Source organism: Quercus lobata, chromosome 8 (genome assembly GCF_001633185.2).
Source record: "Quercus lobata isolate SW786 chromosome 8, ValleyOak3.0 Primary Assembly, whole genome shotgun sequence".
NCBI classification, from domain to species: domain Eukaryota; kingdom Viridiplantae; phylum Streptophyta; class Magnoliopsida; order Fagales; family Fagaceae; genus Quercus; species Quercus lobata.
Window position 1 is genome coordinate 8,438,861 of NC_044911.1, and position 16,741 is coordinate 8,455,601.

At 32.5% G+C, this 16,741-nt stretch overlaps 2 protein-coding genes across 2 annotated transcripts; one reads left to right on the forward strand and one right to left on the reverse strand.

The window, feature by feature from the left end:
* The first annotated feature begins 1,466 nt into the window (after positions 1–1,466).
* On the forward strand, positions 1,467–2,118 carry LOC115956277 (exopolygalacturonase-like). The gene is made up of 2 exons (XM_031074702.1): positions 1,467–1,604; positions 1,747–2,118. Exons 1-2 carry the CDS (start codon positions 1,467–1,469, stop codon positions 2,116–2,118), a joined length of 510 nt encoding a protein of 169 aa, XP_030930562.1.
* A 9,171-nt stretch (positions 2,119–11,289) lies between these two features.
* Positions 11,290–14,646, reverse strand: LOC115956278 (receptor-like protein EIX2). Its single transcript, XM_031074703.1, has one exon. It carries the CDS (start codon positions 14,644–14,646, stop codon positions 11,539–11,541), a length of 3,108 nt encoding a protein of 1,035 aa, XP_030930563.1. The 3' UTR covers positions 11,290–11,538.
* Positions 14,647–16,741: the final 2,095 nt, after the last annotated feature.

The window sequence follows — 16,741 nt, forward strand, 5'->3', positions numbered from 1 at the left end:
GCTATGGGTTCAAAAGGGTTTTTCAGTTTGGGTTTTTCTTTTACGCTAATGATTGTTTTTTCAATAGTGTTAGGGGAGATGGTTTTTGGGGACTTAACGTTTTTGAGAGATGAGTTTTCGGGGAAGGAGAGTTTTTTTTATTATCCGGTTCTAGTTTTAGTTAATAGAAGAAGTGTCAGGTGGATAAATAGTGAAAAATACCTTCTTCTTTTTTTGTTTGTTTTTTTTAATTTCTGGGTTTGTGTTCTTGGATTTGAGTTTGTGTTCTTGTTGTTCTTGTTCAAGACACACTTAGATCTCAATTCATATGATTTTTAGTTTTTAATTCTGTTTTTAATTTTTTTTATTTAGTTAAAATTAATAAATTAATTTTTTCAATTTAAATGCTGACGTGGCATTTTTTATTATTATTTTAATGGCCACATCAGGCCAACAGTGCATGCCGTTTGCCAGCTATGCAATTTCTGTTTCTGATGTAACGACAGGGACCAAAATAAAAAGCGTTTTTCAGGATAGGGACTAAAAACGGTAAAAATAAAATTTAGGGACTAAAATGGGAATCGCCTGAAAATGTAGGGACTAAAATATGCTTTTCGCCTAAAATTTTTTGATTTTAGAGTCCGTTTAGGACATTACACAAATTTACAACAAATTCACAATTCTCCTAAATTAACCTATCAATTCACATATGAGCTATTAATAAAAAATAGAAATCTAAATGACATATTGTGGTGGGCTTGTGTGGTGGTAGGCTAATTTAAGAATATAATTGTAAAATTGTTGTGAAGTTTTGTTGTGTCCCTAATTTTATTGTTAATTTTATTCTATTTTATCTAATAAAATTCATTATTAAAGCAGAGAAACCTCTCCTCCTCAAATGTCAGTCTGGATGGAAGAAGTACCACTAGACCTTCTATCTGTATTTCAAGTTGATTTCAATAGCCTACCTTAATAATATGCACTGAACTTTTTCTCAAAAAAAAAAAAAACAAAAACAAGCAGAGAAACCACAACAATCAAGTGGTAGGAGTTGAAAACATATGGGTTTAATATAAAAAATGCATTGTGTTTACCTGATACATTCCTAAATTAGACTATCACTTCACACATGAGCCATTAAAAAAAATATATATATATATTAAATTGCAGATTGTAGTGGGCTCATGTGTAAGGTGATAGGCTAATTTAGGAATATTGTTATAAAATTGCAGTGGAGTTTTGTTTTCTCCTTAACTTTATTGTTAATTTTATTCCATTTTTATCTAAGAAAATTCATTATAAAACGGAGAAACCATATTGTAAAGTATTGGGTGGAAGAGTCCTTGTTCTGAAGTTTTGTAGTGTATCTATAATCTATTGTCTAGTTTTTTACTCAATAAAATTCTATTATCATTTTATTTAAATAAAAAAATAAAAAAAGAAGAGAAAGAAAGAAAGAAAGAAAGAAGTTAGTAGTAGTGGAAAACATGGGTTCAATATCAGTTTTTCGTTGTGTTTACTTGGTGTTCTTATTAGCATTCATTTCTGAAGTTGGGTTTGGAAAAATGGTTTTTAATGTGATGAATGATGGTGCTATTGCAGATGGAATTACTGATAACAGTAAGGTATGTTTTGCTCAATAAAATTATGATAACCATGAATCTTTTCTTGGGTGAGTTGCATTAAAGCATTTTAAAAAAGCTACGTAATGGTTTTATAATTGTATTCATTTCTCTTTATAATTTTTGTGTGTGTTTGTCTTTGTAGGTTTTTGAAAATGTATTTAACAAAGCTTGTCAATCTGAAGGAAGGAATCTTATGTTGATCCCACGAGGAACATATATGCTGGGGCCTATAGTGTTGAAAGAACCATGCAAGGGTCAAGTGGAAATTCAGATCATAGGGACCCTAAAAGCTCTTACAAACAAAGTATCCACAATTAATGTTAACCATTGGATCACCTTTCAATACATAGACCGGTTGGTACTCAGGGGTGGTGGGAAATTGGATGGCCAAGGTGCCTCTGCCTGGGATGACAATACTTGCATTAAAAATCCAAATTGCAAAGCTCTTCCCATTGTAAGTTATTATTTCAACAAATCCATCTTAAATTGGGCTAAAAAATGGAGTAGCCCATGATCATGCTCTTGGGCCTTTTTTTATGAGCCATTCTTAGTTTTCGTTTTTACGATGCTTCCATCCTTTAGATTATGTTCACAATTCTATAAATTAATTTATATAACTTCACAATTCTATAATCTATATTTTCCCTTGTACTTAGATTATGTTCCTTAAAAATAAATATAAAAAAAATTCTTTCCTCTTCAATTATAAAATTTTACAATTTAATTTCTTTCTTATTATCTCCAATATGTTTTGAGGTTGTGTTACCCCCACTCTTTCTTTTAAAAAAAGAAGTTGACTTATTTAGTATATTTATTTTTAGGTGTATCTTTGATGTATTAACTTGCAGGGAGGTTGTGTTACCTCCCTGTTGGTATTTATTGTTATATCTTCTTCTTCTTCTTTTCATTTCTTCTCATTTTATTTTATTCAACATTTAAATTCAATCACATCCTTCATATCATTAAATCGTTTATATTTTCTCTCCTTTTTATTTTTTAAAATTAAACATATAATATTTTACTTAAATTCAAATATATAAAATTGTCAAATTCTCATTTCTAAAATATTTAAGAATTAACTCAAATCAAACTATAAAAGAGACAGAGAGTACATGTGATTAGAAACTCACAAAACATTCCACCAAAAGAAAGTGTGTATATATATTGGTTGTAACCTAAAGCTACAGTCTTACTCAATAAAATAAACATTACTAAATATTTTAAAAATCTAATCATTGAATTGCATGCTCTTTGCACTCTTAATACACATGTCAAATTTTGTGTCAATCAGATATTATTTACTATATGATTTATAAGTTTATATTTAATGCATAATTTTAAACTACAAAAACTTATTATTTAAATAATTTATTGATGACATAGTTATTAATCTTTAATTTTCTAAAAATTTTGCAAGTATGGAGGATATAAGAAGAAGATGTAATCTAATGGTGAATTTGTCAAAATTCACCCTTAACAAAAAGATATTGAGTAAGGTTGTAGTTTAAAGGTACAACTAATTTTGTAACTAAACTTTGTCTATATATATATAGAGAGAGAGAGAGAGTATCACATATTCTAGGAGAGAATATGAGAGAAATAGCAAAATTATATAAAATAAGATGAGTGGGCAAATACTCAAAAGAAAATGTATAATTGTAAATAATTGTAAACAACAAATTTTCCAAGCTATGCTACATAATAAAATAACATTATATCATTATATAATATTATTGGATAACATTTAACAGTCAAATAAAATAAAATTAAAATATAACCAAATGCATTAACTTAAAGTAGATTTTAACAAAATAAAGAATCATCAACCTAAATTAGATGTGCAACAAAGAATTAAAAATTCCCCAAAAGAAAGAAAATAAGAGAGAGAGAGTATTCACCTTTTTGTGTGGGCAAAATATGGATTGAATGGAAGAAATGAAAACAAATATTTATAGTAAATAAAATGGGGAGAGAGGAGTCAAAATAAAAGAAAGATGAAGAGATAAAGGAATTGTTAGGTTAAGGTATAGAGTTGCTGATAGTTTTGTTTTTGTTTTTTTTTTTTGAGAATATTAAGTATTTAACGCACACACATGGGGAGATGGGAGAATGTCTTAAAAAAATTGACAGTGGTGTATATTCAAAATGGTCTAACTCTTGGATATACAACACATGATTTAAACCTTTTTAACTTACACTCATTTTCCAATGTGGGATTAACCCACTATTTTTTCTTTTGAGAATATTAAGTATTTAACACATACACAGAGGGAGAGGGGAGGTCTTAAAGAAACTGACAGTGATGTATATTTAAAAGGACCTAACTCTTGGATACACAACACATGTTTTAAACCTCTTTAACTCACACTTATTTTCCAATATGGGATTAACCCACTATTTTTTCTTTTGAGAATATTAAGTATTTAACACACACATACACGAGGAAATGAGAGAAGGTCTCAAAGAAATTAACAATGGTATATATTCAAAAGGTAAAAGTGGGGAAAATGTTGGAAGAAGAGTAATTGTAAGGTGATAAATTAATGAGGAGAAAAATAATTAAAGAGGAGAGAATATCAAATATGACATGGCCGCTAATGTGACTTAATAAGAGCATAGCAATAATAAATGTTAGATTTCAAATTTTAAATATAATATAGATATACATGTTGATAGCATTTCTATTGTACAGGTTGTCTTCAACCAAAATATAAATATATATATATATAATAATAATAATAATAATAATATGTCATGAAATAGGCTATGCATTTTAAGACTTATGAATTAAATTCATTTTGGTTAGACACGTCTCGGTTTAGGATACAATAATGGAGTAAGTCCTATAAAAAAATAATAATAATGGAATATTTTTCGTTTGCAAATTGCAAGTCATGTGCTTTAAGAGTAAAGAGGTGAAGCGATTATTCAACCAAAAGTGTGATCACTAAGAATGCCTTACAAATATGAAACAGAATTTCATGTAAGGTCAAAGAACCAGTGTCCAAGTCGTTGCGCTTGTTATTAATTTTAGTGAGGTTATTCAAAAAATGGTTAAAAACAGGTTTACCTAATTATTAAAATTTTTTTTTGGGGTAAAATTCATCCCACCAATATGTAGTATTGATGAAACTTCCAATGCCACTCATTTTAAAGTTCCAATTGGATATATCAATAGCATAACTAATTAACTAAATTCATTTGGTCAATTAGGAAGAAAGTATCAGACAAGATACTAATGGTGGTGCATGTATTTTTTACTTGGAGAAACTTAGGACTAATTGTACACCGCCTTTTCTAATACAATCAACTCTCTTGGGGTATTCATTGGTTGTTTTAAAGATTATTGACCTGTGATGCACACAATGAAGAAATGCAAAATTATACCCAAAAAATTATAAAACTTATTAATAAATAAAAACAAAATGGAGCTCTATGGATGTTTTTGTTTTTGCTTTTTTTTTTTTTTTTTTTTTTTTTGTTTTTTTTTGTTTTTTTTTTTGTTTTTGGTTATTTTAATGAAGTGGAGCTCTATGAGTTGAAGCACCTTTGATTCAGTACATTCACATACTGACATACACTATATTTACATAGAGAAGGCAATGCTTTTTGCCACTAAGTCGTGTGGAAATACATTAACAACTATTATTACTGCTCAATCAAACATCACAACATATTGGTAACTGACTCAAAGCAAAGGACTGCAACAAATTGGTAATTAACTTTGCAACTGTCTTGACACATGAATGGGCACAGCAGTGAGCATGAGGTTGTGCCTTGTGGTTGAGATCAATGAAACATTGAAATGAGAGGCCTTCATCAAATATGCCAACGAGTTGATCATTGCTACAAACTAATTTAGACTCTAGATCTTTACACACAACTTGTTCGCAAACAAAATAAAAAAATTTGTTGACAAGTCAAAAACTTAACAAGCAAACCTTGACTAGAAATGAAACAGATGGTGTAAGTGTCAAAATTCATAAACTTTTGTGACAGTGAAATTCTATCACACATTCAAAATAAAGATGGATCAAAAAGACTTGCTTCTATGTTGGTTCTATGCTAGCATGCATATAGGAATTCGAGAAAGATGAAATTAACAAGTCTTATTAAAAAAAAAAAAACACCTAATACAACTTCTTATTGTTGACAGGGAGTCCCCACACCCCCCTCCCCCCTTTTTTTTTTCCTTATTTTCTTTTACAACTTCTTATTTTGCGATGGTCTTCATGTATTTTTCATTTTTGGTTTTTTAGGTTTTGAAAGCAAGGCATTAAGATAAGATGTACCCAAGGTATCTTGTAGAAGAAAAAACAAATAAGATGAACCATTAGGATAAGATGTCACCTCCTTTTTGCTTCAAGAGTTCCTTGATCTCTGCAATGTCTTGTGCAAAGGAGCTGAAGATGATTCTACACACCAGAGCCCCCTAGACCAAATTTGGCCAATATAATTACCATTCCACCCAATTATATTGCACAAGAATGCTTAAAAAAAAATTAAGCAAACTGAGTCCCATCCTTTGCCAATTGAACAAGACAGACAAGTATATCTACATGATTGAAATAGCTTTCGTATGTGCTAAATTCGTACAACCAGGGTAATCTTCACTTGCTCCATATTTAGAGATAATCAAAGGATTCGCTGGAGATAGAGGAAGGTGAAAGAAAAAGGTAAACAATAATATTCTAAAAAAGTAATATTTCCATAAAAACATACACTTAGACACCCTTATTGATTAGTTATGAGGAGAAAATAATCAACTTTTATTAGAAGCAATATGCAATAGTGATATACCTTGTGCTGAAGCATTTTGGTCTAGATGAGCAAAGAAATCTGCAATGTGAGAATAGCGATCAGCATCTTGAAGAAAATATTATTAAAATGAGCAAGCAATAATCTATCATAGAGAAAACTTAACTAATCATGTCAGAATTATCACGCCATTATTGTTAAATAAAATGCAGTTATAAGAAATGATATTTTAATCCTTCAGTTCCTAGAATGCAATTGTGGCATGTGATATACAAAATCATATGTTAAACAATTAACTGAGAATGAAATTGAAAAGTCTCCAAAAAGCAATGAGTTCGAGGTTTAGTATTTTTTTTTTTGGTTTAAATTTATTAAACAATTAACTTCACATGAAGGGCAGGATGAATCATGAATGTGACTATAAGAAGTTAGAAATAGCACCAGTTAAGAAAATACAGGAAAGTTGTTAAGGTTATCTGCAAATGCAAACTGATATCCACATTGTTAGGTTCTAAATGTTTAGAACAATTGGCAAATCGTGAACACAAACTTGTCTAGATATAGATCTTAGAGTCTATAGGTTTTATTAGACAATGCTCAAGGTGATTCAAGTCAAGATTCAAGAACATACAAGCTGTAGGAAGAAGATTTCATAATCTGTCTGATTCGATCGATCGAAAGACAGGCTCGATCGATCGAAAGTCGTATTTGCAGAATTTTAATTAAGCCCAAATAGCAGTTCAAGCCCATTTAGGATTAGGGTTTCTAATCTACTTCTCCCAGTATATAAAGGAAACCTAAAGCATGTTTTTATGTGGCTTTTCAGAGAGAAAAGAGTGTGCCTCTTTTGTATTTAGGGTTTTGTTCCTAAAAAGCTCTCTTATGTCTTCTACCGGTGCTATTCTTTGAAAAATCTCAAGATCCGGTATTGTAGAAGTTGCTGCCTTCTCTAGTCATCAAAGGTGTTGATGATCTAAACCTTCAAGGGTGGTCTTGGAGTCACAAACAGGAGAGTTTGTGTTGCTAAACCTTTGAGTGGGATCTTAAAGTCACGAACGGGGGTGTTTGTGTTTTGCAAAGGCCAAAGAAAGAAGGAGTCCGTGGATTCGGAGTTTGCACGTGTTCGTGTCAGTAAGTTCTATTGGTGGGTAGCAATAAGAAGTCGAGCGTGGGGGCTTATAAGTCTTATTGTATGAACTTCGATTCTTTCTAGTGGATTTGCTTTTTACCTTGAGGATAGCTAGGTTAAATCATTCCCAGGTTTTTTACCGGTTTGGTTTTCCTGGGTTATCATATCGTTGTGTTATTTATTTTTCCGCTGTTTTGCATGATATGATTGTTTGATTGTGATAACCTAGATTTGGAATTTGGACTAAGTAACAACTTGGCTAATTACCTAGGTTAATCCAATTGTGTTTTAAGAGGTCTAAAAACCAACACACATGAATCCACTGACAAAAAGTAAATTAGTTCACATTGAATGTGCTACAATGTCACAAAATAGGGAAAGGAGAAATTTATCTAGGAGTCCTGGTAGCCAAATCCAAGGAAATCGCAATTAGAAGCTTTATTGATTTGATAGTTAGAAATCCAATACATCTGTCAGGGGATTCAGGTAGGCAGAACAATTTAAGTTTGTAAAAGAATGTACAGAAATCAAAACAGTTAGAAATTTAGAATGAACCGATACAATAAAGTTTTTAGGTATGAATAATTTTAGGTGAACACTTTTCTTAACAGGGGAAAAAAAGACGAAAATTTACCTATAGCCTCTGATGGAGTATAAATGGGGCGTCGGCCAACACACCATTAACAGAGAAGTTTCCATTGTCAATGTAATTCAAGAACTGAGTTACTAGATCATAACTATAACTGATGCTAAGTGGAACATTATTTGCAAAATTTGATGCAAAAACTTCTAGATCTTCTTCATGACCTAGTAAATAATTAGTTTCATCTACATGCCATGAGTAAGCCTTGAGAACAAGATTTACAGAGGCAAATGTCTTGACAAATTTAAGATTCTTTAAGAGAGACCATAAGTCTGGTTGGTTGAAGACTCAATCTCATCTTGTCCTAGGAACCGAAAGACTAGTTTTGCCGTTTTGAATTAAATCATGCAGTAATTCTTCTTAGGAAAGCAACCTCTGGTGGTGAAATATAACTAACAATTACACTTTTAGATACAGAAAGTATAAAGCTTCTCATACTCAAATTGTGTTGAGCGAAGAATTGATCATTCTGCACTAGTATTAGAACAACAGGCTGGGTCAAATGATAATTGTGCAAATAGATCATACATGTTTAGAGATACGTCTTACCAAAGATAAGAAGAAAGAAAATCCAATAAAAAATTTAAGAAGGAATTGTGATTTTTTATTTACCTGAATGTTCAACTAGAAACTTGGTGGCGTGAACACTGAAGCCACATTTTTTATAGTGAGAAAGTGGAACGCATTGCCATCAAACTTATTAGTTCGAGAGAAAACTCCTTACTGGAAGAAATATAGAAATTATCATTAATTGTTAATGCAAAATATTATATGAAATATGCAGCACATAGCATGATAGCCACTGTAGGAGTCAATGGAAATAATATTTTAATGTTGAAAAGGCACATTCAGTCTCATATTTCCATGCTTCCTTAAGAATAACATTGTATAATTATAATCCTTAACCATAAGTACAGAAAATGTTCTATCAAATCATCATATCTGGTTCACAAGACATCCAAGTTGGCAATAGCAAATACAAAGAAACAATGTTTGAAACAACTTTTACTTATAGGCAACAATTGTTGCTCCTTGAAGGTTATATCCACAAAAATTCATTCTTTGGTAGGGACCCCATTAATTAGGTAACCTTTTTCCTGTTTTCGAAATACCTGCAATATCAGTAGAGTTGTTCACCCGGACATCTGGCGCACAAATCCCAATTCCATCCTTTGTTAATTGGATGTCTCACCGTAAGACCACATTGGGTACTCTAACCAGCAAAATCAAAATATATGACCAGTTCCATGGATTAGCTATAAGTCTATAAGGGAAATCATATATTAGTTAGCTCACAGAAGATGAAGCAACAAAAATTGTTGCTTATACAAATGTGAGTGGAAGTCCCACATGGACAAGAAACAAAGAAAATATTGATACAACATTATTGGTCCAATAGCCTAAACCCATTTCCTTTAGCTTTTGGGTTAAGTAATGTGTTGCAAAAAACAAGACCTACTAAAAGTTCAATGAAAGGGGTCTAAAATTTTGATTCAAGAAAAGTTGAAGGAGAGGCTTTCCAAAATCACCCTATCAAATGCAAATACAATCTTAGCATCATTTTCATTGTTTCTGTTTCTGAAATAAAATGATTGTACAAATATATTGTCATAATATACATATCTTCAGATAATAAAAAAATCACACTTAAAAGGTATCAAGAGCAACCAAAACAAAATCATAGCTTACATGATGAGATTATTAATAAACATGAGCACATTAAATGGATGAAAATCTCAAAACAACAAAAACCCCTCTAGTAGTGCTTGAACATACGCATACACAAAACATTGCTTACATGTGAGAGAGAGTGCTACTTGTAATTGCAATTGATAAATCATTGCAAACAACGTTAGAACATACACAAAACACCACAGAGAATTAACTTTACCCCATAACTTCTTCATACCCCAATTAGGTTAATCACCAATTCAACAAAATCCCGTCTTAACTAGACACAAATCCCTCTTTAGCAAACCTAATTTTATAAACATACACATACACATCTAGGTACCAACCCAAATATTCGAGATTAGGATTCAGACTTTTCTAATCTGCAATGAAGGAACATCATGAAAGGGAAACAAATCTCAAAGTGAAAAGTGTCAAGAGTTGGGAATGCTTATTTCAATGTACCACAAAATATGAACTTTTGCAATCAATAAATCCAGTATGTTAAAAGCCGTCTGTTACATTTAAAGCAAACTCACAGTAAAGAGTTGGAAGTAATAAAAATATATTTGTCACAACTAAACACAAGCTCCTAATCAAACCTGTCACTTGCAAGTTGCAACACAATGTGTCACCAATATGTTGCTAAGAATTAAAAAAAAAAAAAAAATGCAGCATAATTAAGGACATAGGCAACCCAATTTCCATTCCTTTCTACTAAACCAGGGGTATCAATGTCTGGAGGGAATATAAGAGACTTGAACGTCAAAGGAAATAAACCTCCTATTGCAACGCCTCTATCAAACCACGAAGCCCAAAGATACACACTGAAAAAGACATAAATTCAAAATTACAAAACAATAACATGTATTTATTAATTCACTTTTTAGAATTAAGTTAGATTTTGGGATGTCCTACCTGACTGGCTTGGGAGGACTTGACCCACAATCCCTCCAATTCTTCATAGTGGGAAAAGCTTCTTTGAGCATATTAGAAATCCCCATAAGATTCACATCCACGAACCTCACCTCATCCAACCCCTCTTTTCTCCAATTTTCTTTGATTGCAAATAGTTCTCTCTGATTGGACTCTTTGCCTTCCTTGACCATGATCTTAAAGGTATGGTTATAAGACATGGAACAAAAATAGAAATTTCTGATTTTCAAAAAATAAAAATAAAAATTCTGAAAGAAAAAACCTATAGCATACTAGCACACCATGTGGGTCATCACCTATTTCCCAATAAACATTGAAGGTTGATTTTTTCACTAGGGACAAAGTAGACTTTTGAGATGCACTCCTCTATAGTGGAGCCTATGCTTCCTTCTTAGATACTAGTTGCAAGGAATCCACCAAATAGTTTGCCTAGATATGCAGAAACATGTTGTCTTTTTCATTGAGACTTTACAAAGTGATCACTAAGAGATTCTAAAGAGAAAATGGGCATCGTTGCGGGGTATTGAATATTTACTTTTAACATATCAATTACATTTAAGAACTTAAATGTAATTTTACACCATTAATCTATAGGAATCATAAAACTACAAATTGGACTGACATAGACGTTCATAAGAAGAAACATCATATTCATAAATGTTAATGGAGCGAATATAACAAGTAATACAAGAAGTTATGACCTTCAAGATCATAAAGAAATCATCAAACTACTGATTAATATGATTACGTGACATTTGCACTAAATATTAAGAATCTTACAACAATTACTTACAACACTACCAAGTTTGTGTCACTACACCCCTAAGCTTGTACCCTTGGTGATCCAAGAATTGAAAGTACAAAACCCTCCATTGCCTGTTCAACAGTAAAGGACCCAATACAACCCAAAATCCAACAACAAACCCAAGTGCCATGAACACATAAAACCAATCTACCACAAGTCCACTAAAAACTTTGCTTTCTTTATTTTCAATGTTTGGTTGTACGTCCTTTATAGTACAATTATCAGTAAGTGGAGGTCCACAAAGTTTGTTTCCAAAAAAATTGGATGCATTGAGACTTTGTAGTTGAGTGCTTGACGGGATTCTCCCAATCAAATTGTTGTTTGACAAGTTCAATTGACTTAAAAATGTCAAACTTGACATACTTTGAGGAATTCGACCAGAAAGTTGGTTGCTTGAGAAATCAATAGACTCCACAAATCCCAAATCACCTATTTTCTCAGGAATTCTTCCAGTCAAGATATTAAATGACAAATTCAATGATTGTAATCCTTTGAGACGAGTCACTTCTTCAGGGATCTCACCTGATAAATTGTTGTTGGAAAGGTCTATAAGTTTTACCAGTTGAAGAGTGGTGGAATACTCAAGATCTTTTCCCTTAATCACAACCGATTGACTTTCAAAAGGCCGAGAATTATATCCTGTGAATGAGTAATATAAAAGAAAGGGATAATTTGAATTGTTACCTGTGGCCATGGCACTAAAATTGTGGACACATCTAGGTATGCTTCCAAATAGCATATCATGTGAAAGGTCCAAGATTTGGAGTGACGTTAGAGAACAGAGTTCTTCTGGAATGTAACCATGAAAATTATTTGAGTGAAGGTTAAGAATCACCAAGCTTGAAAGTCTATGTCCTATCCAAGAAGGTATGCTTCCAACAAAATCATTCTTAGCAACATCAATGGTCACCAAATCTTTACAATTTTTCAAAGAGGATGGTAATTTTCCAGAGAATCTGTTGTTGTCTAGGTGCAAAAACGAAAGACGAACCAAAGATCCAATGGAGGTTGGAATTGTACCAGTGAAATTGTTTTTTCCCAAATTTAGGGCATACAAGTTTTTCCACATCATCCAACAATTACTTAATTTCCCTAATAAAAGATTTTTTCCAAGATTGAGGAACTGCATATTTTTTGGCTCATTCATCTTGTAACACAAAAAGTGAGAAATAGATCCGGATAGTGAATTGTTAGAAAGATCAAGAAAGGTCACATTTGAGGATATACAAGGTAATGGACCTGTGAAGTTATTTGAACGCATATCAATTATTATTGAATCATAGGACAAAATCATTGGGATATGTGGAATCTCTCCATAGATTTGATTATGAGAGATATTTAGATAAGTAAGCTGAGAAGTCAAGTTCCAAAAGGAAGGAGGAACTGCATCTGAAATCCCTGTGTTGGATATGTCCAAGCTCAAAAGTTGCTTTTGTGAACAGAGCCATGAAGGAAATTTGGGCCCTAAATTCCATGATTCCAAAACTAAAGAGTTGAGTTGAAAAGGAGGGGTCCAACTGTCACTTACTTCTAAAGTCAGTTGGTTTTGAGATGCAAAAAGTGTTTTTAATCTCATTAAATTGGCAAAATGAACTTCTAACACCACACCCTCCAACATATTGAAACCAATATACAGAGACTTTAATTTGGAGAGTTGTCCAAAGATTTGAGGGAGAGTTCCATTAATTTGATTCCTCATAAGGTCCAAGGATCTCAAAGAGGAAAGATTTCCTATAGACCATGGAATTGGACCTGAAATTGAATTATACCCCAAAGAAAGGATGACCAGATTTTTAAATTGCCCAAGATCATCAATCAACTGCCCAGACAGTTGAGCACTAGACAAATCTAAGATCTCTAGTCCATTTGTAACACATCGTGTTAGACTTTCAAAGATTTCAGATATCTCTTGACTCCATTTGTTGTATGACAATCTAATTTCCCTTAAGCTGCAGAGATTACCCAAAGATCTTGGTACCTTTCCTTCAAGTTCATTGTTTGACAAGACTATGCTAATGGCAGATGTTAGGTTTCCAATGGAACTAGAGATTGTACCTTGCAAAATATTGGTGCCGAGGTCGAGGAACTCAAGATGATTACAACTGTAGAGCCAATTAGGGATTGAAGAGTTGAGATTGTTATAAGATAGATCGAGGTGCCTAAGTGAAGTCAAGTTCTGGAGATGAACAGGGATTGGACCTTGAAGCTGATTGTCAGATAGATCAAGAGAAACCAGGCTGTGAAGATCAAAGACCCAAAACAGAATCGAAGTGTTTTGAAAATAGAAACCACGGTTGGATGAAAGATCGAGGGTGGTGAGAGATGAAAAGTTAATATTGGGTATCGGTGGTGGGATGAAATGAGAAAGTTCACAATCTGACAATTGCAACTCTAACAAGGAAGGGAGTTTGTTTATCTCCTGTAGCCAATCAGAGGCTTTGCTAAGGTTTGCAATTCTCAAATCAAGGTGTTGTAGTAAAGGAAGACCAGAGAGCCATTGAAGGTTCTTGACATATAAATTATTATTTTCATAATAATTAAGTCCAAGATTGAGATAGTGCAAATTAGAGAGATTCCCAAGTTGATGAGGAATCAATCCCACAAATCCCGCACGGGAAAGATTAAGATATCTTAATCTCCCCATTGAACCGAGGAATTTGGGAATGTGAGTACCACCAAAATCATTGTAGCTGAGGTCTAAGTAAATCAAATGCTTCAAATCAAGCAGAGAAGGATTTATCTTACCGCCGAACACTGACCTCTCATAAGCTTCGTATTGAGCATCCCTTTGCCTTTGGTCATCATCAGTTGAAAACTCGTCTCTCACAGGAAAAAAGCTTCGGAGATGGAGTTGGAGGACATGACTGGTGACGTTGTGGCAGAGAACACCGACCCAGTCACAACAATCCACGTCAGATGCCCAAGAGGCAAGCCGGTTTGAAGGATCTAGAAGGTCATGCTTGAAGTTGAGAAGGGCGTGTCGCTCGCTTTCAATGCAACGAACCTCAGAGTGGGCAGTGCAGAAATTAGGATGAATAGTGAGCAAACAAAGGAAAAGGGTTAAAGTAATTCTCAACAAGGAACCCTCCATCATCATCATCACGGTGCTGTTTTATAAAAATAAAACTGGTTTATGATTTTGTTAAGTAATACGAAATGCCATTAATGGCATGCTAATTTATAGGAAATGGACCGTCTTTATTGTATTGCGTTGTGTTGACTACGAGTTTGAGTTTGAGTTTGTTTGTTTGAGCTTAATCGGTTTTTTGATGTTTTAATTTTTACCCCACAAATGATGGGACCCTTCGTTTGGATTGAAATCAATTTTCTAACTTGTGCAAAGTGAATTTGTGGGCCCTTTGGTGCATTTGGATTTACATATCATTTTTTTTTTTTTTTTTTGAAACTACATATCATTTTGTAACTTGTGAAAAGTGCAACATAATTTGATTGGTTATTCATTACTTATGTCAAAAATTCAAAAATTCAAAATTTCAACCATCTTTAAAATCCCACTGTGACTTAAGTCTCTAAGTATTATCACTGCTTGGAACAATGGAACTATAGAACATATAGTATGCATAAATTAAATAATAATAGTAATAATATAATAATAATAGGACATCGTGTGGAGTTTACCTAAATCTTACTTTCAAATGTTGCAAAGAATAAAGAGAACAAAAGTTTTATGATGCTGTAGATTCGTAGACAAATACTCCTTATTGAAATCACAAAATTAGGCTGGATTGAACTAATTCTAAATCTCCTAAAGTGAATCATCATTAACTTAATTGATTAATAGGCTGTGTTTCTTGCTTTCACCTACAATTGAAAAACAAATTTATTGCATTATGGGATCAAGCACAATGCATTATTTAGCTTTGTTATGCCGGAGCACAATGTTAATTTTATTATCAAGAAAATAAAAAGGTCATGAATGTGCGAGTGTCCAAAAAATATTTTGACACAATTATTTTCTTATTAGTGCCTGTATCTTGGAAGTCTTCCTCGTGCTTGATACTACAACTTTCTCAAAAAAGATAATTCTAGGAACAAATTTCTTCCCATGTACACTAATGTTAAATATACTCTAGTTTTTTCTCTATCAGATAATATATTTTGGAAATTGTCATCCAAGTTAATTGAAAGTGTGATGCTCTGGCCCAAAATCTTTCCTAATCAATAATAGTGTGAAGTATGGGAAGTATGAACAATTCAACATCCCTTTGATGGAATAGGTGACATTGGAGTTTCCGACTGTATACAATGGGTTTGTTTGATATTGTGAAATTGTTTTAGCTAGCTATTGAAAAGTTTAATATGGCTAGTTCCAAAAGTCATGTGCTTTCGAGTAAAAATGTGAAGTAATTATTAATCAAAATTGTGATTATTTTAGGACCAAAATTGAGATTATATATTAACATTGCATTTTATGAACGCGTCATGGATATGAGAAATTTTTTTGATGTTAGGTAATAATGACCTCCTGTCCTGAATTCATTTAATGCACTATTGGTGGTTTAACCTAATTTTGAAATTCCTTCAAAAATGAAGTTTATCTTTCTCCAAAAAAAAAAAAAAAAGCAGTGAGTGCATAATGTTTTGATGTTAGGGGAAATGAAGTGGCATCCTAGTTGTTCTATCTATTAGCTATTTTAGTTGTCTTATTCACAATTTGAAAACATTGTTTTGTTCCGTTTGAAATTCATGCCAAAAATATGTATGTTGAAACTTCTAGTTCCACTGACTTTAAAGTTCCTATTGCCAAAAGTCCGGCCAGGGCTAATAATTTGGATGGAAATCAATTTTCTAATTTTTTTTTTATTCGTTATTATTTGTATCGAAATTTAAAAGTTGAAGGATCATTAAAATGGAAATGGAGTTAAGTTAGTTTTACTATTAAATGTTACAATTCTACAAAAAACTGTATGCTAAAGCTGACCAATCAAATAGTCGGGTGAAGCGCAATGAACTGAGCATTGGAATGCAAAGCAGAATAATATGAATTTTATCATCTGACTATATGAAAACTTTATGAATGTGTGAGTAATAAAATCTTTAAAAAAAATAAAGAAATATTGCTTTTCTACTCTGTGTTTGCTTTATTGTGCTGGGCGCAACTTTCTTCGAAAAAATGTTTCTCTACTCTAACGAAATTCCCTCCCATCTGCACAGTGCACACTAACATTAATAAA

What these genes read in the sequence shown, in the direction of transcription:
- LOC115956278 (XM_031074703.1), bottom strand. Translation starts at nt 14,646, where the DNA reads ATGATGATGATGGAGGGTTCCTTGTTGAGAATTACTTTAACCCTTTTC.
- LOC115956277 (XM_031074702.1), top strand. Translation starts at nt 1,467, where the DNA reads ATGGGTTCAATATCAGTTTTTCGTTGTGTTTACTTGGTGTTCTTATTA. An exon ending in GAATTACTGATAACAGTAAG is followed by an intron (nt 1,605 to 1,746) that starts GTATGTTTTGCT and finishes TTGTCTTTGTAG; the next exon opens with GTTTTTGAAAATGTATTTAA.